We start from the raw sequence: 27,574 nt of genomic DNA, 5'->3' as shown, positions 1-27,574 counted from the left end.
GGCATAAGAATCGCCTGAACCCAGGAGGCAGAAATTGCAGTAAGCCAAGACTGCACACCACTGCACTCTAGCCTAAACAACAGAGCAAGACTCCAACTCAAAAAAAAAAAAAAAAAAAAAAAGAATAATCAATGACATCAGACATCTAAGGAAGGCCTTTAACATGGAACGAAGTGACTAAAACTGACTAAATCACTCAAAGAAAACAAGAACTCAAAAAAGAACATGCATAAAACAAAAGAACATTTCAAAGAATTATAATTAAAAATCTCAGAGAGGTGAGCATGGTGGCTCACACCTGTAATCCTAGCACACTGGGGGGCCGAGGTGGACAGATTGCCTGAGGTCAGGAGTTCAAGACCAGTCTGGCCAACATGGTGAAACCCCATCTCTGCTAAAATTACAAAAATTAGCCAGGTGCGGTGACATGCCTGTAGTTCCAGTTACTCAGGAGGCTGAGGCAGGAGAATCGCTTGAACCTGGGAGGCAGAGGTTGCAGTGGGCCGAGATTATGCCACTGCACTCAAACCTGCACGATAGACTGAGACTCTGTCTCAAAAAAATAATAAAATTTAAAATAAAATAAGATATGGTACTCATAAAACAGGTTGCTATAAAACAAAAACAACAGGAAGAATTCTGGAGAATCACAAATACAATAGCTTTAAAAAAATCAGTAGAAGAAAGTAAACAATAAGACAAAGAAATGGAAATGTGGAAAAAATAAGAAAAATTAGATGATCAGTCCAGGAGATCCAACATCCAACAAATTGCAATTCCAAGAAGAGAAAACAGTGGGAAGGAAATTATCAAAGAAAACACATAAGAAAATTTCCTAGAACTGAAAGACTAAAGCTTTAAAATTAAAAGAATAAAAATAGGCTGGGCACAGTGACACATGACTGTAAACCCAGCACTTTGGGAGGGAAAACAGAAGAACTGCTTGAGACTATGAGTTCCAGGCCAGCCTGGGAAACACAGCAAGACCTCAACTCTACAAAACATTTTTAAAATGAACTGGGCATGGTGGCATGCGTCTATCGTCCTGGCTACTCAGAAGTTGAGGCAGAAGGATCACTTGAGCCCAGGAGTTAGAGGTTACAGTGAGGTATAATCACACCACCTCACTCCAGCCTGGGAAACAGACTGAGACCCTGTCTCTTAAAAATAAATAATTAAATTAAATAGGTTGGGTGCAGTGGGTGATACCTGTAATTCAATCCCAGCACTTTGGGTGTCCAAGGCAGATGGATCACTTGAGCCCAGGAGTTCAACACCAGCCTGGGCAACACAGTGAGTGCCCATCTCTACATTTTTCTACTAGCCAGGCCTGGTGGTACATGCCTGTGGTCCCAGCTACTCAGGAGACTGAGGTGGGGGAATAGCTTGAGCCCAGGAGTTTGAGGCTGCACTAAGCTATCACTGTGTCACTTGCACTCCTAAGTGACAGGGCAAGACCCTGTCTCAAAACTAACTAAATAAAAATAATAATAGAAGTCAAAGCAAGACACATTACTATAAAAATTTAGATCAGAAATAAAGAGAAAATCTTAAATATTTCCACAGAAAAACAGGCCATGTGTAAAGGACTGGGAATCAGAATGCCAAAGGGCTTCAACAGAAACTCTCAAATATAGAAGAAAATGGTGCAAAATTCTAAGTGAAAATAATTTTCAAATCTAATAATATACCCAAAGAATCAAATAAATATAAACGTAAAGAAATTCTCAAATATGCAATATGGATACTTCTGATTATAAAAATCTTTACATTTTCTCCTTTTTCTCAGGGAGCCACTAGTATAGTCACCAAACAAGGTCATAAAATAAGAAAAAGGAAAAAAAGGAAGATATGGGATCCAGGAAACAAAAGATCCAACACCGAAGGAGCCAAGAGGATTCCAAGGATTGTGTTGAAGAAGGAGTCCAGTCATAACAATTATGACTTAAGAGCTACCAGCTACCAGTCCAGATGAGAACAGGTGGATAGAAAGTTCCTAAGATATGCCTTTGGGAAATAAATGGAACTAATAGATTACCTTATAAGTCTGATGACTGAAAGGTGTTTTACAAAGTTGTTGGAAGGTATCAGAGGACAATAGCAGATTCAAAGAAAGCAAAGCAAAAGGAGAAAATGAGGATAAAGGAGAGTGAAGTAAACAAAATTAAAATCTTTAACTCTCATAAAATAAAATTAATACAGCCAGGCGCAGTGGCTCATGTCTGTAATCCCAGCACTTTGGGAGGCCGAGGCAGGTGGATCACCTGAAGTTAGGAGTTCAAGACCAGTCTTGCCAACATGGCGAAACCCTGTCTATAATAAAAATACAAAAATTAGCCGGGCATGGTGGTGTGTGCCTGTAATTCCAGCTACTAAGGAGGCTGAGGCAGGAGAATCTCTTGAACCCAGAAGGAGGAGGTTGCAGTGAGCTGAGATTGCTTCACTGCACTCCAGCCTAGACAACAGAGCGAGACTCCATCTCAAAAAAAAAAAAAAGGGAGATAGCAGTACATGTTTATTACTTAGAAATAAGGAGGAGACCAGAAACAGAGAAGAGTTACCTCAGCAAAGAATTATAAGAGCTCTCTCTTCCACCCTCACCATGCAGAAATAAAATAGGAATAACAGTAATGAAACATACCTGACATTCTAAGAGGTATTATAACTGTGTTAGAAATACAGTTCTTTTTTCTATTAGAGACTGGGTCTTGATACATTGCTCAGACTACCCTTGCACTCCTAAGCTCAAGCAATACTCCTGCCTCAACCTCCCAAGTAACTGGGACCACAGGTGTGCACCAATGTACCTGGCTTAAGATACATTTTTTTTTTTACTGCAAATTTTAGGCCAAAATGTGACAGCAATTAAAAATATGGTGTGATCACTTCTCGGCCTTTTGGCTAAGATCAAGTGTAAAAACATGGTGTGAGAGGACTAAAAAGGGGGAGTGGAAATCACCTTTTTAAGCACCTTCATGGCAAATATTTTCCCAGTATTTGCTCCTGTTACTTTTCGTACTTGAAAAACCTGGATTAAAAAAAAGTGTGTGTTATTCAAAGGCAAACTATGTCAGTCACACTCCCTTAATTCCTAGTTATCAGAAACATATGTCACGGCAGTTTATATTATAAAAACTATGTGCAAAAATGATCAAACAAAAGAACAGACCACGTTAATGATCATGACTTTCCTGTTTGTTCTGCTGCCATCTGGTGGTAACGTTGGACAATAACCATCAAATAATACAGTTACTTTATGTTAATATGCAAAATCCTACTTAGAACAAGCTATAAATAGTGTTCCCAGAAGCAGAATACCACCTTAAAAATTATAAAATATTTCATAAATTTCTTCCAAGGGTGCCACTGTTCTTGCTTCATATAAGACTATTTAAAAATAGTTGACAGGAAATTACTGTTTACCTATTACTTAAAATAGCTAGTAATTATATTTGGCCCTCTGAATCTATAGGTTCAGCAGCCACCAATTCAACCAACTGCAGAATGAAAATACTTGGGGGGGCCAGATGAGGTGACTCACGCTTGCAATCCCAGCACTTTGGGAGGCCAAGGTGGGTGGATTACAAGGTCAGGAGTTCAAGACCAGCCTGGCCAACACAGTGAAACCCCATCTCTACTAAAAATACAAAAATTAGCTGGGCGTGGTGGCAGGCGCCTTTAATCCCAGCTACTTGGGAGGCTGAGGCAGGAGAATCGCTTGGACCCGGGAGGTGCTGGTTGCAGTGAGCCGATATGGCGCCACTGCACTCTAGCCTGGATGACAGAGCCAGACTCGTCTCAAAAAAAAAAAAAAGAAAGAAAGAAAATATTTGGGGGAAAAAAATCAATAAACAACACAAACAATAAAAAAAAATACAAATATGGCAGGTACAGTGGCTCATACCTGTAATCCCAGCACTTTGGGAGGCCAACTCCCAAAGGCAGATCACCTGAGGTCAGGAGTTCAAGACCAGCCTGGCTAACATGATGAAAACCCTTCTCTACTAAAAATACAAAAATTAGCTGGGCATGGTGGTGTGCATCTGTAATCACACCTACTCGGGAGGCTGAGGCAGAGAATTGCTTGAACCCGGGAGGCAGAGGTTGCAGTGAGCTGAGATCACGCCACTGCACTCCAGCCTGAGGGAAAGAGCGAGACTGTGTCTCAAAAAATAGAAAAAATAAAATAATAAAGTATACAGGAGGATGTGTATAGCTTATATGCAAATACTATGCCATTTTATATAAGGCACTTGAACATCAGCAGATTTTGTTATCTGTAAAGGTCTTGGAACCACTCTCCCATACTGAAAGACAACTGCAAACATGGTCATGCAAAACTTAAAATATGTGAGATTCAAAGTGCATGTGTTGCACATTCAGGATGATTAGAACATATTAGAATGTGTTCTTAAGCACAAGAATAGACTACAAATATCGACTTTGGAAAATTTACACTACACAATAGCAAAAATAGTTCTTAAAAAACTTAATCCTAACCAAGTTGTTATCTAAATTCTATCTTTCGATGGAGAATAGATTGGTATAAGTATTTTTTTGTTTGTTTGTTTGTTTTCGAGACAGAGTCTCGCTCTGTCGCCAGGCTGGAGTGCAGTGGCACGATCTCGGTTCACTGCAACCTCTGCCTGCCAGGTTCAAGCGATTCTCTGGCCTCAGCTCCCAAGTAGCTGGGATTACAGGCGCTCACCACCACGCCCAGCTAAGTTTTGTATTTTCAGTAGAGATGGGGTTTCACCATATTGGCTAGGATGGTCTTGATCTCCTGACCTTGTGATCCACCCGCCTCGGCCTCCCAAAGTACTGGGATTACAGGCATGAACCACCACGCCCGGCCAGCTTGGTATAAATTTTCTTGGGCAGAACTCATAAAAGTGATATCTTAAGTTATAAAGTCTTGGGAAAAACTGTGAAACTAAGTAGTTTTCTTCAGTTTTCTTCTCTCTTTTTATATTCCTTCAGCTTCCCCAACTCTATTGCTCCAGACAACCAGTTTCAATTAAGGTCTCAGTAATAGATAACAAGTTAGAGTGCCATGCCTCTTGTAAGCAAGAAGGGGTTTATTTTCAAAGAAGATACCAGGTAACCAAAGTAAAAAATGAGCCCTCTAATAATAGACTTTGTCTGATACAACTGCCTGTTTATTTATTCTACAAATATTGACTGAGTACCTACGATATGCCAGGCTTTTACATGTGTGGTGGTATCAAGAGAAGGGAAAACTGAACTTCTGCACATCCCTCAAACGAACCAGCTAAGTGGTCATGATCACAGCCTTTGCTGACAGCTGACAAAGACTGAAGATGACTGCTGAAACCAGGGTATAAAAATCAATCTAGTCAAGACAGACAACATCTCTCATTTCAAAAATATTGCCTACCTTTCCATAGCCCCCTTTACCAAGTACCCGAAGTAGCTCAAAACATTCCGGTCTGATTTTTTCTGGCCCTCTGTTCACACTAGTTTCTGAGATTTCAAATTTCTCACAATGTTCCATGCCACTGGGAAGAAAAGCAAAACCCAAGGTAAATTTGCAGGAAGTTACTTTCAGCATATAGTCAAGAAAAAGGAGAAAGAGCACGTAATCTAATTAAGGGAAAGGAAAAAAGTATATGCCAGCAAATTTATTATCTGTGCTCTAAACAACCTGAACAGCAGGTCAAGATTAGGGTGGCCCATATGGTTTACCTCCTTGTTCACAGCATGTGCAATCAATTATTTATTTATTTTTTAAATGTTTATTTTATGTACAAAGAGGTATCATGGTTTTTCATTGGGTAGATGCCTTGGATAATTCATTCGAGGAAGATCACTTAGTCCAACTTAATGAAACCTATATCCCTCCTGTACTGATGGAAACATTGGCAGCACATATTGAGGCTGTATTTCTGGATCAGACCTTGCCAGTTTGAGTAGATGCAACAAAAAAAGAACCCTGACTGAATTTTCACAGGTGACTCCAGTACAGCTGCTGGTGACCCATCTTGCTCTTAGGAGTGCAACGAAGTAAAAGAAGACAATTATTTATTTTCATAAGCATCAAGCACCCCAAACTAAGGTAAGTTAGAACAAATTTATTAAGTTGGCAAAGGAAAAAAGTCTTCTAGTTATTCAAGTTTAGTTCATTCAAAGTATCTTTGAAATTAGGTATTATCCAACCTCATTTGGCAATGTCAGCAGAAAATCTGGGATCTTTCCAAAACTACCCAATTAGTTCACATCACGGTACAAAACTTCTTGCTAACAAACTCATCCATGCATCTCTCTATGTCCATTTTTCCAAGTTATTAGCTTGATTTAAAGAATCCAACAGGCATGGTGGCTCATGCCTGTAATCCCAGCACTTTGGGAGGCTGAGGTGGGTGGATCACTTGAGGTCGGGAGTTCGAGACCATCCTGGCCAACGTGGTAAAACCCTGTCTCTACTAAAAATACAAGAATTAGCTGGTACGGTGGTGCACGCCTGTAGTGCCAGTTACTTGAGAGGCTGAGGCAGGATAATCGCTTGAACTCAGGAGGCAGAGGTTGCAGTGAGCCAAGATTGCACCACTGCACTCCAGCCTGGGTGACAGAGAGAGACTCTGTCTCCAAAAAAACAAAAATAAAGACTCCAAAAGGGGTAGCTATTGTCTCTGTCATTTAAAGGGCTTCTACATGAGTGAACTATCTTCTCACTCTCCTCCTATACAAAGGCTTTTTATTTGAGAGTACAATACAGAGCAGATTAATCACCACACTTACCTGATGGAGCTTGTCTAAAATGACTTAAGATTACATGAATTTCTTTCCTTTTTTTTTTCGGACAAAGTCTTGCTCTGTCACCCATACTGGAGTGTAGTGGTGCAATGTTGGCTCACAGCAGCCTCTACCTCCCAGGTTCAAGCGATTCTCTTGCCTCAGTCTCCCCAGTAGCTGGGGTTACAGGTGCCTGCCACAACGCCTGGCTAATTTTTGAATTTTTAGAAGAGACAATGTTTCACTATGTCAGCCAGGCTGGTCTTGAACTCCTGACATCAAATAATCTGCCCACTCTGGCCTCCCAAAGTACTGGGGATTATAGGTGTGAGCCACCATGCCCAGCCAGACTGCATGAATTTCTGTTTGAATGATGGTATGAATTTCTGTTTGTATATTAAAGCAAAACATATGGTATTTGACTTTTTGAGGCATTTCTACAAATTTTTCTGTTAAGAAAAGGTTAAAAACATGGCTCTCTATATTCAACTAAAATCTCAGATTCATACTCAGTACTCTAATTTGAAATAATATCTTTTCCTCAAAATCCACATATAATCTCAAAACTCTGATAGGTTATAATATTGATCAGATTTTGGTGCCAAATTCAGTACATCAAGTTGATAAATATGACTACATATTTAAGAACAGGTTACTGGAATCACGTGATTGCTATGTAACAGAACTGATATAACCTACTTGTAAGAAAGACAGCACAATGAAAATCTCTTCATATAAACTTACAGTTCATATGGTCCAACTCCCCCATGGTCCATGCTTTCATTTAACTGACCCTGAAAAATATGTTAAAGTTTCAGAAATAATCTCATAAACATAAAATTTTAAAGTTTAATTCTTTGCCTCAAAACTAAGAGAATGAATGAAATAAACCAGCCTAACAGTTCTCTATACTACAACAACAGGCAAATATGGTGATGAACAAAAATCAAGTACACACACAACACTATGGGAATTTCACTCTCAATTATTTTACAAATAGAGATGAAGTCTCTCTATGTTGCCCAAACTGGAATACAGTCAGTAGCTATATTCAGGAGTATGATCACAGCACACCACAGGCTTAAACTCCTCAAGTGATTCTTCTGCCTCAGCGTCCCAAGTAGCTGGGACTACAGGCACCCAGCTTTTTCTTTTTTGGCTTTTTCTTTATTTTTCTTTTTTGAGACAGAGTCTCACTCTGTCACTCAGGCTGCAATGCAGTGGCACCATCTCGGCTTACTGTAACCTCTGTCTCCTGGTTCCAGTGATTCTCCTGCCTCAGCCTCTCAAGTAGCTGGGACTACAGGCATGTACCACCATGCCTGGCTAATTTTTGTATTTTTAGTAGAGATGGAGTTTCACAAGTTAGCCAGGCTGCCCTCGAACTCCTGACCTCAGGTGATCAGCCCACCTCAGCCTCCCAAAGTCCTGGGATTACAGGCATGAGCCACCACACCTGGCCCCGGCTTTTGCTTTTAATTTTATATGACAACTAAACTATAAAGGCTACTCATCAATAATCAAAAAAATAAAACCAAGTGAATTTTCCTTCAAAATGTACATTTATCTATTTAAAAATGTGTATTTTGTGTATTGTGTATTATCAAACTAAAGGCACTACATACCGAATATGACTTAACAAATCAAATGACTTATACAAAGTGCTATTTTGATGTCATTTTGATATAGAACATAATGCTATAAACTAAGCCTAAAGTACCCCCAACTAGTCCAGGGTATCTAGTGTAAAGCGTGACTAATCAAGACAAAGTAATTAGGCAACACTGTCAAACAGCTGGAAATCATGCTGGCCAAACATTTATTCTGACCATAGAATAAATGGGTGTAAAATTTGAATAATCTTCTTTACACTAGCAATGAACAACTCCAAAATGAAATGAAGATAACAACTCCATTCATAATATCATCAATAAGAAGTAGCTTAGAAAAAAATTTATGTCAGGTACAGTAGCATAAATACTTTGGGAAGCCAAGGCAGGAGGATCACTTGGAGTTCAAGATCAGCCTGGACAACATAGTAAGATTCTGCCTCTACAAAAAAAATTTTAAAAATCAGCTGGGTATGGTGGCACACACCTGTAGCCCCAGCTACTTAAGAGGCTGAGTTGGGAGGATTGCTTGAGTACAAGAGGTCAAGACTGCAGTGTGCCATGATTGTGCCACTGTATTCCAGCCTGGGCAACAAAGTGAGACCCTGTCTCAAAAAAAAAAAAATTTAACCAAAGTATAAGACTTATACACTGAAAACTATAAAATATTGCTGAACAAAAGTAAAGATGACCTAAATAAATGGAAAGGTATTCCATATTTATGGATCAGAAGATTTAACATTAAGATGGCAATACGGCAGAAATTGGCAAACTGATCCTAAAATTCACATAAAAGTGCAAGGGACCAGCTAGGCACAGTGACTCACGCCTGTAATTCCAGCACTTTGGGAGGCCGAAGCGGGTAGATCACCTGAAGTCGGGAGTTCGAGACCAGCCTGACCAATATGGAGAAATGCCATCTCTACTAACAATACAAAATTAGCAGGGTGTGGTGGCACATGCCTGTAATCCCAGCTACTCAGGAGGCTGAGGCAGGAGAATTACTTGAACACAGGAGGCAGAGGTTGCAGTAAGCCAGGGTCATGCCATTGCACTCCACCCTGGGCAACAAGAGTGAAACTCCATCTCAAAAAAAAAAAAAAGAAGATAAAATTCGAGCTGAGTGCAGTGTTGCACGCCTGTAGTCCCAGCTATTGAGGAGGTTGAGGCAGGATAATCACTTGAGCCTGGGAGTTCCACTCCAGCCTGGGCAATGTAGTGAGACCCTGTCTCTAAAAAAAAAAAAAATCCTCCCAACAGCTGAGTGCGGTGGCTCACATTTGTAATCCAGCACTTTGGGGGGCCAAGGCAGGGGAATCACCTGAAGTCAGGAGTTCAAGACTAGCCTGGCCAACGTAGTAAAACCACGTCTCTACTAAAAATACAAAAAATTAGCTGGGCATTGTGGTGGGTGCCTGTAATCTCAGTTGCTCAGGAGGCTGAGGCCGGAGGATCACCTGAACTCAGGAGGCAGAGGCTGCGGTGAGCCAAGATCATGCCATCGCACTTCAGCCTGGGCAAGAAGAGCAAAACTCCGTCTCAAAAAGAAAAAAAATCCTCCCAAAACACAACAAGAAAATAAAATTCTTAGAAGTATAGGAGGGAGTAAATCTTCATGATCCTGGGGAAGGCAATAGTTTCTTATACACCTTAGCAAAAGCATAAACAATTTTAAAAAATCGATTAACTGATTTACTGAAAACATAAAACCTTTGCATGTCAAAAGACACCAACACCATCAAGAAAGCAAAAAGAGGCCCGGGCACAGCAGCTCACGCTTGTAATCCCAACATTTTGGGAGGCTGAGGTTGGCATATCTCTTGAGCTCAGGAGTTTGATACCAGCCCGGGCAACATGACAAAACCTGATCTGGGGAAGTACAACTGGCTGAAGGATCCAGGACTTTACCCCCTCAGCACTCCAGTTCAGATACTGCGCTTCTCCCATGGTCGTTGCAACCCACAGTCCAGTAGAACGCTGCCGGGCAGAAGAGTGGAAAAGCGCTGCAAGTTCAAGTTACCGACACAGATCTGAGCAACAGCTCGGGGGCCCGCGCCGGGAGTTGTCAGCATAGATCTGGGCAGAAGTACTGACTAGCACTGAGAGCGTTTGTGGGTCAGATCTACCTGGCCCCAGAAAGAAAGAAAGATGAAGGCAGGGAGACAGGTCATACGGCTTGGCAGGTCCCACCTCCACGAGACCAGCAAACTGAAGCCCTCTCGCTTGAGAGTTCTGTCGGGGGAAGGATGTCCACCATTGCAAAGGTGGGTCTAATCTCACCCGTATAAACAAAAGCCAGAGGAAGCCTACACAACAGCAGGGCTGAGTCCGAGGCCGCCCAGCAGCACGTCTGCAGGCAAACAAGGGACAAACCGCCTCCTCAAGCAGCTTCCTGACCCCTGAATAACTAAAAACACGCCACATACAGGACAGCTCTGGCTGACACCTGGGGGGGTACCCTTCTGGGACCAGAGGAAAGATCAGGCAGCAATCCTCACTGCTCTGCACCCCACACCCCGAGGGTGATTCCCAGGCAAGCAAGGTCTGGAGTGGACCTCCAGCAGTCCTATAGCAGAGGAGCCTGACTGTTAGAAAGAAAACTAAAAAACAAAAAGAAATAGCTTCAACATCAACAGGAAGGATGTCCACTCAGAGACCCCATGTAAAATCACCAACTTCAAAGATCAAAGGTAGATAAATCCATGAAGATGGGAAGGAACCAGCACAAAAAGGATGAAATCATCGAAGACCAGAATGCCTCTCCTCCTCCAAAGGATCACAACTCCTCACCAGCAAGGGAACAAAACAGGATGGAGAATGAGTTTGACAAATTGACAGAAGCAGGCTTCAGAAGGTGGGTAATAACAAACTTCTCTGAGCTAAAGGAACATGTTCTAACCCAATGCAAAGAAACTAAAATACTTGAAAAAAGGTTAGATGAAATGCTAACTAGAATAACCAGCTTAGAGAAGAACATAAATGACTTGATGGAGCTAAAAAACACAGCATGAGAACTTCATAAGCATACACAAGTTTCAATAGCTAAATCAATCAAGCAGAAGAAAGGTTATTAGAGATTGAAGATCAACTCATTGAAATAAAACGAGAAGACAAAATTAGAGAAAAAAGAGTGAAAAGAAAGAACAAAACCTCCAAGAAATATGGGATTATGTGAAAAGACCTAATTTACGCTTGATCGGTGTACCTGTATGTGATAGGGAAAATGAATCCAAGCTAGAAAACACTCTTCAAGATATTATCCAGGAGAACTTCCCCAACCTAGCAAGGCAGGCCAACATTCAAATCCAGGAAATACAGAGAACACCACAAAGATACTCCTCAAGAAGAGCAACCCCAAGGCACATAATCATCAGTTTCACCAGGGTTGAAATGAAGGAAAAAATGCTAAGGGCAGAGAGAGAAAGGTCGGGTCACCCACAAAGGGAAGTCCATCAGACTCACAGTGGATCTCTCAGCAGAAACCCTACAAGCCAGAAGAGAGTGTCTTGTAGGATTTCATTATCCTTAAAGAAAAGACCTTTCAACCAAGAATTTCATATCCAGACAAACTAAGCTTCACAAGTGAAGGAGAAATAAAATTCTTTACGGACAAGCAAATGCTGAGAGATTTCGTCACCACCAGACCTGCCTTACAAGAGCTCCTGAAGGAAGCACTTAACAGCGAAAGGAACACCCAATACCAGCCACTGCAAAAACATACCAAATGGTAAAGACCAACAACACAATGAAGAAACTGCATCAACTAACAGGCAAGACAACCAGCCAGTAACAAAATGGCAGGATCAAAATCACACATAACAATATTAACGTTAAATGTAAATGGCCTAAATGCCTCAATCAAAAGACACAGACTGGCAAACTGGATAAAAAGTCAGGACCCATCACTGTGCTGTATTCAGAAGACCCACCTCACATGCAAAGACATACACAGACTCAAAATAAAGGGATGAAAGAAGATTTACCAAGCAAATGGACAGCAAAAAAAAGCAGGGGTTGCAATCCTAGTCTCTGATAAAACGGACTTTAAACCAAGAAAGATCAAAAGAGACAAAGAAGGGCATTACATAATGGTAAAAGGAACAATGCAACAGGAAGAGCTAACTATCCTAAACATATATGCACCCAATACAGGAGCACCTAGATACATAAAGCAAGTTCTTAACGATCTACAAAGAGACTTAGACTACTGCACAATAACAGTGGGAGACTAACACTCCACTGTCAATAGTAGACAGATCAACGAGACAGAAAATCAACAAGGATACCCAGGACTTGAATGGAGATCTGGACCAAGTGGACCTAATAGACATCTACAGAACTCTCTGCCCCAAATCCACAGAATATATGTTCTTCTCAGCACCACATCGCACTTACTCTAAAATTGACCACATCATAGGAAGTAAATCACTCCTCAGCAAATACAAAAGAACAGAAATCATAACAAACAGTCTCTTAGACCACAGTGCAATCAAGTTAGAACTTAATATTAAGAAACTCACTCAAAACTGCACAACTACATAACTACATGGATGGAAACTGAACAACTTGCTCCTGAATGACGACTGGATAAACAATGAAATGAAGGCAGAAATAAAGATGTTCTTCAAAACCAATGAGAACAAAGACACAACATACCAGAATCTCTGGGACACATTTAGAGCAGTGTCTAGAGGGAAATTTATAGCAATAAATGCCCACATGAGAAGCGAGGAAAGATCTAAAATTGACACCCTATCATCAAAATTGAAAGAGCTAGAAGAGCAAGATTAAAAAAAACTCAAAAGCTAGCAGAAAACAAGAAATAACTAAGATCAGAGCAGAACTGAAGGAGATAGAGACACAAAAAAACTCTTCAAAGAAATCAAAAAACCCAGGAGCTGGTTTTTTGAAAAGATCAACAAAATAGACAGACTGCTAGCCAGACTAATAAAAAAGAAAAGAGAGAAGAATTGAATAGATGCAATAAAAAACGATAAAGGGGATATCACCACCAATTCCACAGAAATACAAACTACCATCAGAGATTACTACAAACAACTCTATGTACATAAACCAGTAAATCTGGAAGAAATGGATAAATTCCTGGACACTTGCACCCTCCCAGGACTAAACCAGGAAGAAGTTGAAACCCTGAATAGACCAATAACAAAGTGTGAAGTTGAGCAGCAATTAATAGCCTACCAGCCAAAAAAAGTCCAGGTCCAGAGGGGTTAACAGCCGAATTCTACCAGATGTACAAAGAAGAGCTGGTACCATTCCTTCTGAAACTATCCTAAACAATACAAAAAGAGAGAATCTTCCCTAACTCATTTTATGAGACCAACATCATCCTGATACCAAAACCTGGCAGAGACACAACTAAAAAAGAAAACTTGTGGGCCGGACGTGGTGGCTCACACCTGTAATCCCAGCACTTTGGGAGGCCGAGGCGGGTGGATCACAAGGTCAAGAGATCGAGACCATCCTGGTCAACATGGTGAAACCCCATCTCTACTTAAAATACAAAAAATTAGCTGGGCATAGTGGCGCATGCCTGTAATCCCAGCTACTCAGGAGGCTGAGGCAGGAGAATTGCCCGAACCCAAGAGGCGGAGGTTGCAGTGAGCCGAGATCACGCCATTGTACTCTAGCCTGGGTAACAAGAGCGAAACTCCGTCTCAAAAAAAAAAAGAAAACTTCAGGCCAATACCCATGATGAACATCGATGCAAAAATCTTCAATAAAATATTGGCAAACCAAATGCAACAGCACATAAAAATCTTATCCATCATGTTCAAGTAGGCTTCATCCTGGGGTTGCAAGACTGGTTCAACATAAGCAAATTTATAAACATAATCTATCACATAAACAGAACCAAAGACAAAAACCACATGATTATCTCAATAGATGCAAAGAAGGCCTTCAACAAAATTCAACAGCCCTTTACGCTAAAAACCCTCAATAAACTAGGCATCGATGGAACGTATCTCAAAATAATAAAAGCTATTTACGACAAACCCACAGCCAATATCATACTGAACAGGCAAAAACTGGAAGCATTCCCTTTGAAAACTGGCACTAGACAAGGGTGCTCTCTTTCATGACTTCTATTCAATATAGTATTGGAAGTTCTAGCCAGAGCAATCAGGCAAGAAAAAGAAATAAAGGTATTCAATTAGGAAAAGAAGTCAAATTGTCTCTATTTGCAGATGACATGATTATGTATCTAGAAGACCCCATCATCTCAGCCCAAAATCTCCTTAAACTGATAAGCAGCTTCAGCAAAGTCTCAGAATACAAACTCAATGTGCAGAAATCACAAGCATTCCTATACACCAATAACAGACAAACAGAGAGCCAAATCATGAGCGAACTCCCATTCACAATTGCTACAAAGAGAATAAAATACCTAGGAATACAACTAACAAAGGATGTAAAGGACCTCTTCAAGGAGAACTACAAACCACGGCTCAAGGAAATGAGAGAGGATACAAACAGATGGAAAAACATTCCATGCTCATGGTTAGGAAGAATCAATATCATGAAAATGGCCATATTGCCCAAAGTAATTTATAGATTCAACGCTATCCCCATCAAGCTACCATTGACCTTTCTCACAGAATTGGAAAAAAACACTTTAAACTTCATATGGAACCAGAAGAGAGCCCGCATAGCCAAGTCAATTCTAAGCAAAAAGAACAAAGCTGGAGGTATCACACTACCTGACTTCAAACTATACTACAAGGCTACAGTAATCACAACAGCATGGTACTAGTAACAAAACAGAGATATAGACCAGTGGAACAGAACAGAGGCCTCAGAAGCAACACCACACATCTACAACCATCTGATCTTTGACAAACCTGACAAAAGCAAGCAACGGGGAAAGGATTCCCTGTTTAATAAATGGTGTTGGGAAAACTGGCTAGCCATGTGCAGAAAGCTGAAACTGGACCCCTTCCTTACACCTTACACTAAAATTAACTCCAGATGGATTAAAGATTTAAACATAAGACCTAACACCATAAAAACCCTAGAAGAAAACCTAGGCAAAACCATTCAGGACATAGGCATAGACAAGGACTTCATGACTAAAATACCAAAAGCAATGGCAACAAAAACCAAAATAGTCAAATGGGATCTAATTAAACTTAAGAGTTTCTGCACAGCAAAAGAAACAATCATTAGAATGAACTGGCAATCAAGAGAATGGGAAAAAACGTTTCCAATCTACCCATCTGACAAAGGGCTAATACCCAAAATCTACAGAGAACTAAAGCAGATTTACAAGAAAAAACAAGCCCATTCAAAAGTGGGCAAAGGATATGAACAGACGCTGTGTAAAACAAGACACTTATGAGGCCAACAAACATTGAAAAAGTGCTCATCATCACTGGTCATTAAAGAAATGCAAATCAAAACCACAGCAAGATACCATCTCATGCCAGTTAGAATGGTGATCATTAAAAAATCTGGAGACAACAGATGCTGGAGAGGATGTGGAAAAATAGGAACACTTTACACTGTTGGTGGGAGTGTAAATTAATTCAACCATTGTAAAAGACAGTGTGGCGATTCCTCAAGGATCTAGAAATAGAAATTCCATTTGATCCAGGAATCCCATTACTGGGTATATACCCAAAAGATTATAAATCGTTCTATCATAAAGACACATGCACACGTATGTTCACTGCAGCACTGTTTACAATAGCAAAGACCTGGAACCAACCCAGATGCCCATCAATGATAGACTGGACAAAGAAAATGTGGCACATATACACCATGGAATACTATGCAACCATAAAAAATGATGGGTTCGTGTACTTTGTAGGGACATGGATGAATCTGGAAACCATCATTCTCGGCAAACTGATACAAGAACAGAAAACCAAACACCGAATGTTCTCATTCATAGGTAGGTGTTGAACAATGAGAACACATGGATACAGGGAGGGGAACATCACACACTGAGGTCTGTTGGGGGGTGGGGGGCTAGGGCAGGGACAGTGGGGGGGCAGGGAGGTTGGGGAGGGACAACACTGGGAGAAATGCCGGATGTAGGTGATGGGGGGATGGAGACAGCAAACCACCATGGCATGTGTGTACCTATGCAACAATCCTGCAAGATCTGCACATGTACCCCAGAACTTAAAAGTACAATAAATAAACAAAATAAAATACCAGAAAAAAAAAAACCTGGTCTCTACAAAATTAGCCAGGCATAGTGGCACACACCTGTAATCCCAGCTGCTCAGGAGGATGAGGTGGGAGAATTGCTTGAGTCCAAGAGGATGAGGCTGCAGTGAGCTGAGATTGCACCACTCCAGCCTGGGTGACAGAGTGAGACCTTGTCTCAAAAAAAATAAAAAAGAAAAAGTCTGGGCACAGTGGCTCAGGCCTGTAATCCCAGCACTTTGGGAGGCCAAGGCAGGTAGATCATCTGAGGTCGGGAGTTCGAGATCAGCCAACATGGTTTTGCCATGTTGGCCTAAAACTCCACTAAGCCACTGACAAAAATTAGTCCAGTGTGACAGCAGGCACATGTAATCCCAGCTACTCAGGAGGCTGAGGCAAGAGAATTGCTTGAACCCAGGAGGTAGACGTTGCAGTGAGCGGATATGGTACCACTGCACTCCAGCCTGGGCAACAGAGCAAGACTCCAACTCAAAAAAAAAAAAAAATTATATATGTATATAAAGAATTACTACAACTCAATAATAAAAAGATAAATAGGTCAGGCACAGTGGCTTATCCTTGTAATCCCAGCACTTTGGGAGGCCAAAGTGAAAGACGGCTTGAGGCCAGGAGTTCGAGATCAGAACTCCAAAGTGAGATCTTGTCTCTAAAATAAATAAATAAATAAAATATAGGCCGGGCACAATGGCTCACGCCTGTAATCCAAGCACTTTGGAGGCCAAGGTGGGCGGATCACCTGAGGTCGGGAGCTCAAGACCAGCCTGACCAACGTGGTGAAACCCTGTCTTAAAAATAAATAAATAAATAAATAAACTATATAAAGAAAAAGATGGCACACCCAATTTTTGAAAAATGAGCTAAGATCTGAATAGGTATTTCTCCAAAGAAAATATACAAATGAACAATAAGCAAATGAAAAGATGTTCCACATCATTAGTTGTTAAGAGAAATGCAAATCCATGCCGGGCGCAGTGGCTCATGCCTACAATCCCAACACTTTGGGAGGCTGATGTGGGCAGATCACAAGGTCAGGAGTTCGAGACCAGCCTGACCAACATGGTGAAACCCCGTCTCTAAAAAAATAAAAAATAAAATAAATAAAATGAGAAATGCAAATCAAAACCACACGGAGAAACTACTTCACACCCACTAGGATAACAAAAGATAAAGACGAAAAGTAAGTTGGGCAAGGATGTAGAGAAACTGGAACTCTCATACAGTGCTAGTGAGAATGTAAAATGGTGCAACCGCGTTGGAAAAGTTTCTCTTAAAAAATTAAACATAGGCCAGGCGTGGTGGCTCACGCCTGTAATCCAAGCACTTTGGAGGCCAAGGTGGGTGGATCACCTGACATCAGGAGTTCAAGACCAGCCTGACCAACATGGTGAAACCCCGTCTTTAAAAAAAAAAAAAAAGAAAGAAAAAAAGGAGAAAAAAAAATTAAACGTAGACTTACTACTGTATGAACCAGAAAATCTTCTCCAAGGTATCTACCCAAAAGAAAAGTATATGTTCCACAAAGATCTGGGCACAAATGTTCATAAAAACTTTTTTTTTTTTGAGACAGGGTGTCACTCTATCACCCAGGCTGGAGTGCAGTGGTGTGATCATAGCTCACTGCGGCCTCAACCCCCTGGGCTCAGGTGATCCTCCCACTTCAGCCTCCCAAAGAGCTAGGACTACAAGTGCATGCCACCATACTTGGCTCATTTTTTGTAGAGAAGAGGTTTTTGTCATGTTGCCCAGACCAGTCTAGAACTCCTGGACTCCAGCAATCTACCTGCTTCAGCCTCCCAAAGTGCTGGGATTATAGGCGTGAGCCCCTACTCCCAGCCTTATATTATAAAAGCTTTATTCAGGCCAGGTGAGGTGGCTCATGCCCATAATCCCAACACTTTGGGAGGCAGAGGCAGAAGGACTGCTTGAGGCCAAGAGTTTAAAACCAGCCTGGACAAAACAGTGAGACCCCTATCTCTACAAAAAAAAATCAAAAAATTAGCTGGGAATGGTAGCACATGCCTGTGGTCCCAGCTACATGAGAGACTGAAGCAGGAGAATCACTTCAGCCCAGGAGGGTGAAGCTGCAGTGAGCTATGTTTCAGGCCACTGTACTCCAGCATGGGCAAGAGAGTGAGACCCTATCTCCAAAAAAAAAAAGCTTTATTCACAATTCAAGTGAACATCTGAATGACTAACTCAAATGAACATCAACTGGTGAATGGATAAACAAAATGCATTCTAGCCATACAATGAACTATTTGGCCCTAAAAAGAAATGAAGTACTGATACATGTTAAAACATAGATGATTTTCAAAAACATTAAGTGAAAGAAGCAGCTAGGCGCTGTGGCTCACGCCTGTAATCCCAGCACTTTGGGAGGCCGAGGCAGGCAGATCATTTGAGGTCAGGAGCTTGAGACCAGCCTGGCCAACATGGCAAAACCCGATATTTACTAAAAATACAAAAATTAGCCAGGCATGGAGTCGCATGCCTGTAGTCCCAACTACTCAGGAGGCTGAGGCAGGAGAATTACGTGAACCCTGGAGGCAGAGGTTGCAGTGAGCAGAGATCACACCACTGCACTCCAGCCTGGGTAACAGAGTGAGACTCCATCTCAAAAAAAAAAAAAAAAATTAAAGCTACCAAATACAAAAGGTCATACACTGTATGATTCCATTTATATGGAGTGTCCAGAAACGTCTTTATTTTCTTTTATTTTTAGAGACAGTCTCATTCTGTTGCCCAGGCTAGAGTACAGCGGCAGGATCACTGCAAACTCAACCCTGCAAACTAAAGCAATCCTCCCACCTCAGCCTCACAAGTACCTTAGACTACAGACACGCACCACCAAGCCAGATAACTTTTTTCTGTTTTTCAAGAGATGGGGGGGTCTCATTATATTGCCCAGGCTGGTCTCAAGTGATCCTCCTGCCTTGGCCTCCCAAAGTGCTGGGATCACAGGTGCCAGGCCTGGAAAAGCAAAATCTACAGAGACGGGAAATAGATTAGTTAGTTGCCTAGGGCTGAGGGTGAGAATGAGAAGTAACTAAATTGGTGAAAAATTTGTTTCTTTTTTTTTTTTTTTTTTTTAGAGACAGGGTCTCATTATGCTGCCCAGGCTGATTTCAAACTCCTGGGCTCATGCAATCCACCTGCCTTGGCCTCCCAAAGTGCTGGGATTATAGGCATGAGCCACCACGACAGGCCCCAAAATTTCTTTATAGGATGATAAAAATTTTTTTTTTTTAAAGACGGAGCCTCACCCAGGCTGGAGTGCAGTAGTGCAATCTCAGCTCACAGCAACCTTCCCCTCCCGGGTTAAAGGGATTCTCCTGCCTCAGCCTTCCAAGTAGCTGGGATTACAGGCACTCACCACCATGACTGGCTATTTCTGTATTATTGGTAGAGACGGGATTTCACCATGTTGGCCAGGCTGGTCTCAAACTCCTAACCTCAGGTGATCCATCCACCTTGGCCTCCCAAAGTGCTGGGATTACAGGTGTGAGCCACAGTGCCCGGCTGAGTAATAAAAATTTATAAAACCTAATTCTGGTGACAGTTGCACAACTCTGTACATATACTCAGTCATTTAATTGTATAAACAAAAAAAAACAAAAAACTTGGCAGCAGAATTTCAGTTATTGACATTATAACATAGAGCTTTAAAATGAACCCAATCTGATTATGAACTCTTTCAGTGTATATGAAGGGATATCACTTAATTGAAAATAGACTCTAAAAAATTAAGCCTTTAAGCAATCATGTCAAAATTTTAGAATAATTCAAAAGACATTAAAGTGAACATATCTTTCTCCAAAACTACCAGTACACAGCCAACATACACAACAAAAACAGACAGCTGTGTGTGTGTGTGTGTGTGTGTGTGTGTGTGTGTGTGTTTTAGCAACTAGGTTTCTGTCACCCAGGCTGGAGTGCAGTGGTAGGATTATAGCTCACTGCAGCCTCAAACTCCTAGGCTCAAGTGATCATCTCTTGTCAGTCTCTGGAGTCGATAGGGCCACAGGCATGTGCTACCATGCCCACTATTTATTTTTTTAATTTTTTTGTACAAATCGTGTCTTGTTTCGTTGGCCAGGATGGTCTCGAACTCTTGGCCTCAATCCCACCTTAGCTTCCCAAAGCTCTGGGATTACAGGCATGAGCCATCATACCCAGCCAAAAACTGACAATACTCTTATAGAATAAATGTTCAAATGCCCAAAAAACACAAAATTTTAGTCATAACTCACTGTGTAAACAAATCACTATAAAGTGTAATACCAAGAATGTACATTTCATGATTACATACAGGCAGAGATGGGGCAGTATCAAGGGGAAAAAAAAATTCTTACCATTTTAACTGGATACAGTTTCTTTCGTGTGTGAGAGATCGGGGTGGTTATGGTTAAAGGTATTTTTTTGTCTTTGTTGCTCTATATAATCAACTAAGATGGCTTCACTTTAATGACAAAAGACTAACTTCTTTCAGATGTGATAAAACTGGTATTACATAATTGTTTTTTCTTTAATGTTAGTTTTACTTAATTCTAAATTAAAGACTACAGAGTAGTTAACACTGAACCATGACTTTGAAGCCACCTCACAAGATATGCCCTGTAGCTATGTTTCATTTCCTTAGCTAGCCAGGCCTGTAATCCTGGCACCTGCATATTGTGCTAATAAATTCTACATTACCTTCTAGAACAGAAGCATTTGAGGCACAAATCTTTTCTGCTACTCAGCGTTACCTTTAGAAGTATCACACAAGAAGTGTCAAGCTAACATTATATAATACATACTGACAAGTCTCTTTCACAGGAAACTCTTAACTCCTAATGTTTTTCTGCTGTCTTAAGCTTTATGGCCTATCCTATGTCTTTACTGTGTTCATTAGGATTGACAAAGTGGAATTCTGCTCATCTAAGGTATTATAGAACATACACTGTTTCAAACTAGCCCATTGAAAGACTATTTGTAATTTAAATTACTTAAATTAAAAATGTATATAAACTAAAGTTAATACGCCTAAAGTCTCAATGAAAGACAGCACATTTTATAAAACTTTAAATAAATTGTTCCACAATGGATGAAATTATTCTTTTTTTTTTTTTTTTTTTTTTTGAGACGGAGTTTCGCTCTTGTTTCCCAGGCTGGAGCGCAATGGCGCGATCTCGGCTCACCGCAATCTCCGCCTCCTGGGTTCAGGCAATTCTCCTGCCTCAGCCTCCTGAGTAGCTGGGATTACAGGCACGCGCCACCGTGCCCAGCTAATTTTTTGTATTAGTAGAGACGGGGTTTCACCATGTTGACCAGGATGGTCTCGATCTCTTGACCTCGTGATCCACCCGCCTCGGCCTCCCAAAGTGCTGGGATTACAGGCTTGAGCCACCGCGCCCGGCCGAAATTATTCTTAATCCAGATATTCATTAAGCCAGTTCTCCACTTGCCTGGCTGTTCAGACATTTCCTTACTCTTTTTTTTTTTTTGAGACGGAGTCTTGCTCTGTTGCCAGGCTGGAGTGCAGTGGCGCAATCTCGGCTCACTGCAACCTCCACCTCCTGGGTTCAAGTGATTCTTCCTCGTCAGCCTCCCGAGTAGCTGGGACCACGCCCAGCTAATTTTTGTATTTTTAGTAGAGACGGGGTTTCACCATGTTGGCCAGGATGGTCTTGATCTCTTGACCTCGTGATCCGCCCACCTCGGCCTCCCAAAGTGCTGGGATTACAGGCGTGAGTCACTGCACCTGGCCAGTTTTCTACTACTCTTAATGCTAAAGACAGCAGAGAAGACTCCGGTATTTTCGCAATCTAATTCAATTCTTTGAAGGAAAACTTTCCCTTAGTTTCAATTCACTGCCCCAAATGATACCATCAACAATGAAACAAAACAAACAAGATATCCTCCCCCAAAAATCTCCCCTCTTACCAATTGGCTTTGATTATATTCCTCTAAGATATTTAAGGATATTTTCTATTTTATTTTATTTTTTTTAATAAGACGAGGTTTCACCATGTTGGTCAGGCTGGTCTTGAACTCCCAACTTCAGGTGATCCGCCTGCCTTGGCCTCCAAAGTGCTTGGATTACAGGCGTGAGCCACCACGCCCGGCCCAATAGGATATTTTTTAAGTTAGGTGGCAGACATTCAACTTTGTACATAAATGTATCAGTTTAGTCTCCTCATCTTTTAATCTCTGATGAACTAAATAAACTATGTAAATACCTGTATTTACTAATGCATAGTCACTCTGTAACATACCTTGAAAGGCACATCTCTCTAAATGGGATCAATGATTTAAAAAAAAAAAATACACACCATGATACTACCGTTGTAAAAATACAGCACCTCTAGTTTAACTGCAATTATTAAGTCTCTAGGCATATGAGGGTAAACCTGAACGATTGGTTCCTTGGCAATGACAAGACAAGCTGTATTTCTGTGAACTAACTAATTGCTTAATACACCTGGATATTTTGAGAGTACTGTACTTTACATACTTATTTCATGTAACCCTCATGTAATAGACAGTGTCAGAGATTAAGGAATTTACTCTAGGTCACAGAGTGAGTATGGCCAAAGGAATCTGAATTCACTTTTGACACACCACAAAGAGGAACATCATAAACATGCCTAGTAAATGCAATGAAGAATTTGTGCAGTGAAGCTTGCTGAACTGAGTCAGATGACACTACCACTGTGTGATCTTTGGCTATCATCTGGCCCATGCCTCAGTTTCCTTACTATAAAATTAGGAAGTAAGACTACTCTGATAGGCACCAATGTTTAAAAACTTCGTGTAATAAATAAAGGCTATAAATTCATGAATAGAAACTGTGAGAAGATTTTCTAAGAATCTAAACTCTCATTTTCTAGACTTTTTTTTTTTGTAATTTAGGGGTAATCTGGAGGTCACTGAATCTCCTTGGATTGCCAACCCAACCCCACTCCAAATCTTCCATTATCCACCCTGAGGCACCTCTTAGAATAAATAACACAGGGCCGGGCGAGGTGGCTCACACCTATAATCCCAGCACTTTGGGAGGCTGAGGCAGGTGGATCACGAGGTCACGAGGTCACAAGGTCAAGAGGTCGAGACCATCCTGGTCAACATGGTGAAACCCCGTCTCTACTAAAAATACAAAAATTAGCTTGGCATGGTGGCGAGCACCTGTAGTCCCACCTACTCAGGAGGCTGAGGCAGGAGAATTGCTTGAACCTAGGAGGTGGAGGTTCCGGTGAGCCGAGATCGCGCCATTGCACTCCAGCCTGGGTAACAAGAGCCAAACTCCGTCTCAAAAAAAAAAACAATAACACACTAAAAAGAAACATTTTCAACTCCAAAAACTGGTGCTAAGAAAGACATATTTTGCAGAAGTCTCTTCCTCAAAATCCTCTTTAATTACCTTTGCTCTTTCCCTAAACTTTCCCTCCCCAAGGTCAGGCCACATTTCTTGTTTTTCCTACTTCCACCAATTTTGCTGACCTCCTTACACCCTCTCAAAATCCTACTTGCTTGTACCCAGCAGGACAAAAGCCCTGGAACACCTACTGTTCTTAAAACACAAGAAAGTGAAAAGAAAAAGTCCCAGTTCATACAGGAATTTTAATACAGTATTGTACTTTCAAAAAAGAATAAATCTGGCCGGGCGCATGGCTCACACCTGTAATCTCAGCACTCTGGGAGACCAAGGCGGGTGGATCACCTGAGGTCAGGAGTTCGAGACCAACCTGTCCAATATAGTGAAACCCCATCTCTACTAATAATTCAAAAAGCAGCCGGCCGGGCGCGGTGGCTCACGCCTATAATCCCAGCACTTTCGGAGGCCGAGGCGGGTGGATCACGAGGTCAAGAGATCGAGACCATCCTGGTCAACATGGTGAAACCCCATCTCTACTAAAAATACAAAAAATTAGCTGGGCATGGTGGCGCGTGCCTGTAGTCCCAGCTACTGGGGAGGCTGAGGCAGGATAATTGCCTGAACCCAGGAGGTGGAGGTTGCAGTGAGCCGAGATCACGCCATTGCACTCCAGCCTGGGTAACAAGAGCAAAACTCCGTCTCAAAAAAAAAAAAAAAAAAAAAAAAAAAAATCAGCCGGGCGTTGTGGCATACGCCTGTAGTCCCAGCTACTCGGGAGACCGAGGCAGAAGAATCACTTGAACCCGGAAGGCAGAGGTTGCAGTGAGCTAAGATTGTGCCACTGCACTCCAGCCTGGGTGACAGAGTGAGACTGCCTCAAAAAAAAAAAAGAAAAGTGGCCGGGCGCGGTGGCTCACGCCTGTAATCCCAGCACTTTGGGAGGCCGAGGCGGGTGGATCACGAAGTCAAGAGATTGAGACCATCCTGGTCAACATGGTGAAACCCGTCTCTACTAAAAATACAAAAAATTAGCTGGGCATGGTGGTGTGTACCTGTAATTCCAGCTACTCAGGAGGCTGAGGCAGGAGAATTGCCTGAACCCAGGAGGCAGAGGTTGTGGTGAGCCGAGATCGCGCCATTGCACTCCAGCCTGGGTAACAAGAGTGAAACTCCGTCTCAAAAAAAAAAAAAAAAAGAAAGAAAAGCACCTTCCTATCCAGTTTTCTTCCCTGCCCTACTCCAAAGCCACTACCACAGAGAACCAATATAACTGATGAGAGTATGGAATATTGCATATGTAATAAAAGTAATCTCATATTTGTTTCCAATTGTATTTAGTGTATCATTATGTTCAATTAAGAAACTATTTGGAATTCCTTATGAAAACATCATCGAAAATAGACACACTGGCCGGGCACAGTGGCTCACTCCTGTAATCCCAGCACTTTGGGAGGCCAAGGTGGGCAGATCACAGGAGCTCAAGAGTTCAAGACCACCCTGGGCAACATGGTAAAATCCCATCTCTACTAAAATACAAAAAATTAGCCAGGCGTGGTGGCGTGTGCCTGTCCCAACTACTCGGGAGGCTGAGGCACGAGAATCGCTTCAGCCTGGGAGGCGGAAGTTGCGTGAGCCGAGATCGGGCCACTGCACTCCAGCTTGGGCTACAGAGTGAGATTTCGCCACAAAAAAAAAAGGTGTGGTGGGGTGGCTCACCCCTGTAATCCCAGCACTTTGGGAGACCGAGGCGGGTAGATCACCCGACATCAGGAGTTCAAGACCAGCCTGGGCAATATGGTGAAACCCCATCTCTACTAAAATACAAAAAAAATAGCAAGGCGATGTGGCCCACCCCTGTAATTCCAGCTTCTCTGGGAGGCTGAGGCAGGAGAATCGCTTGAACCCGGGAGGCGGAGGCTGCAGTGAGCCAAGATCGTACCACTGCAGTCCAGCCTGGGCTGTCAGAGGGAGACTCTCTCAAAAAAAAAAAAAAAAAAAGAAAGAAAGAAAGAAAGAAAGAAAGAAGGAAAAGAACAGTATTATTTTAGGCCACTTAGTTTCTTAATCTGTTCAAGGTTCTTTATACATACCATCTCAATCTTTTGTCAACAGTAGGGCAACTGAGGGTGAGGCAAGGGAAAGGAAGCCCCTATGTAGTTAGAGTAAACATCTAACACCAGTCATTAACCTATGTATTCAACTAGACATTGGAATTTAGCTCCTAGACTACTAAGAGTTTATCAACTGACGATCATTTGGTCCGGAATCAGTGGTTTAGTATGACAACGTTTTTGAACTTCAGGTCCAGTTTGTCATTTTTTGATAAACTTATGTCAGGAAAAAAAAAAAGATATTCCATAAAGAATAACAAACCACTAAGCCAGCCAAGGTAAAACCAAGCTATGCATTAGAATATACAATGCTAAATTTAGCACACTAAATTATAGCAAGGAAAGCCCTCACACCACCATTCACAAGTCTCTGTTCAGGCAACTTATTTTTGGCAAGCTAAATCAAGGCTGTCAATACTGGGTTGTTTTTTTTTTCCCCACCTGAAAATTACATTAATTATTCTGGAAAAAAAAATAGACATCTGCAACTTGGGGAAAGGTTACAAGTGCCGTGTGTCCTATAAATGCTTATTTTAAAAAGTCACACGGAAGGGGGTTAAAAAAAAAAAAAGGCAAACAAACAAACCCTGGAAGATTGGAAGATGCAGCAGAGCCCCCTTGCTCCCGAAATAAAACTCCTGGTGGCTGTAACAGCAGCGGCAGTGCTACTCCCGACAGAAGTTTTCAGCTGTCACTTCTAACAGCTGAGCGCTTCCTAGGAGAGAAGCGACAGGCCGAGAAGAGAGGTGGTTGTGGGAGGTCTGAAGATTTAATACTTGAAATCCTAGACTCGAAGGGAAACCCTCCACACTTCATCTGTACTTACGGGACAGCCAGCAAGCGCAGCCCCCGTATCCCCAACACACGCTCACGCCACCCGCGCCCCGCCACACTCAAGTCCAGCAGCTCCAGGAATCGACCATGCGCCCGTTCTCTTTCCCCGTTCAGACTGCTCAGGGCTGCGCTGACCTGGAGCTAAGGGTGCGACCTGCACCTGCGATTCCTGCAGAGGCCTCACACCTAGGGCCACGTCCGCCCCGCCCGCTCCTCAGTCTCGGGCCACGCGACCCTCAGCTCTTCCAGGAGCCCCCCCGAGTCTCCACGCTCTACGACACACCGCGCTTCCTGCACCCGCACAGCCGCCCCGGCCCTGTCACCTCGGGCCCCCGGGGACCCCGGGCCTCACCCCCTCCTCCAGCTCATCCTCAGAGCCGGCGTCCTCCGGCTGGTCTAGGTCTATGTCAAACACTCCTGCCATGTCCTCAGCTTCCCTGTCTCGGAAGTCCGGCGCTGGGTAAAAGCCGTCCCGCCTCCTTCGTCGCCTCATGGGCCCGGACCCGCCGCAGCCACCACCGCCGCTGCCGCCATCACTGGCTGCTTAGGCCCAGTGCGTCTGCGCCTAGGCCCTAGACTGGCTCCTAAAGTTCAGCGCAGGAGCATGCGTATATGGTCCCGTGAAGCCAAACTGTGGCAGTGGACATGCGCAGAACTTGCCAGCATCCAGGTGCTGGCAGAAACATGCGCAAAACACGAGTCGAAACCGCTCT

At 42.3% G+C, this 27,574-nt stretch overlaps 1 protein-coding gene across 7 annotated transcripts in view; it reads right to left on the bottom strand.

Moving 5' to 3' along the window:
- Positions 1–27,379, bottom strand: part of RPS6KB1 (ribosomal protein S6 kinase B1) — a 61,417-nt gene extending 34,038 nt beyond the window's left edge. For 5 of the 7 annotated variants that reach the window (XM_012445480.2, XM_064378422.1, XM_064378425.1 and 2 more), the window contains exons 1-4: positions 27,214–27,379; positions 7,498–7,547; positions 5,399–5,519; positions 2,960–3,028 (exon numbers count right to left, since the gene is read on the bottom strand). In XM_012445480.2, the coding sequence (XP_012300903.1) occupies positions 2,960–3,028; positions 5,399–5,519; positions 7,498–7,547; positions 27,214–27,354 (381 nt within the window). In that variant the 5' untranslated portion in view covers positions 27,355–27,379. Of the gene's footprint in view, positions 1–2,959; positions 3,029–5,398; positions 5,520–7,497; positions 7,548–16,598; positions 16,733–26,613; positions 26,635–27,213 lie in introns of those variants that run through there. The other 2 variants (XM_064378424.1, XM_064378423.1) reach the window with 2 other exon arrangements.
- Positions 27,380–27,574: the final 195 nt, after the last annotated feature.

This window comes from Aotus nancymaae, unplaced genomic scaffold (assembly GCF_030222135.1).
Source record: "Aotus nancymaae isolate 86718 unplaced genomic scaffold, 86718_ANA_hifiasm-v0.15.2.pri h1tg000018l, whole genome shotgun sequence".
NCBI classification, from domain to species: domain Eukaryota; kingdom Metazoa; phylum Chordata; class Mammalia; order Primates; family Aotidae; genus Aotus; species Aotus nancymaae.
Note: the sequence above shows the minus strand (reverse complement) of the source record. Positions and strands in the feature narration are given on the sequence as shown.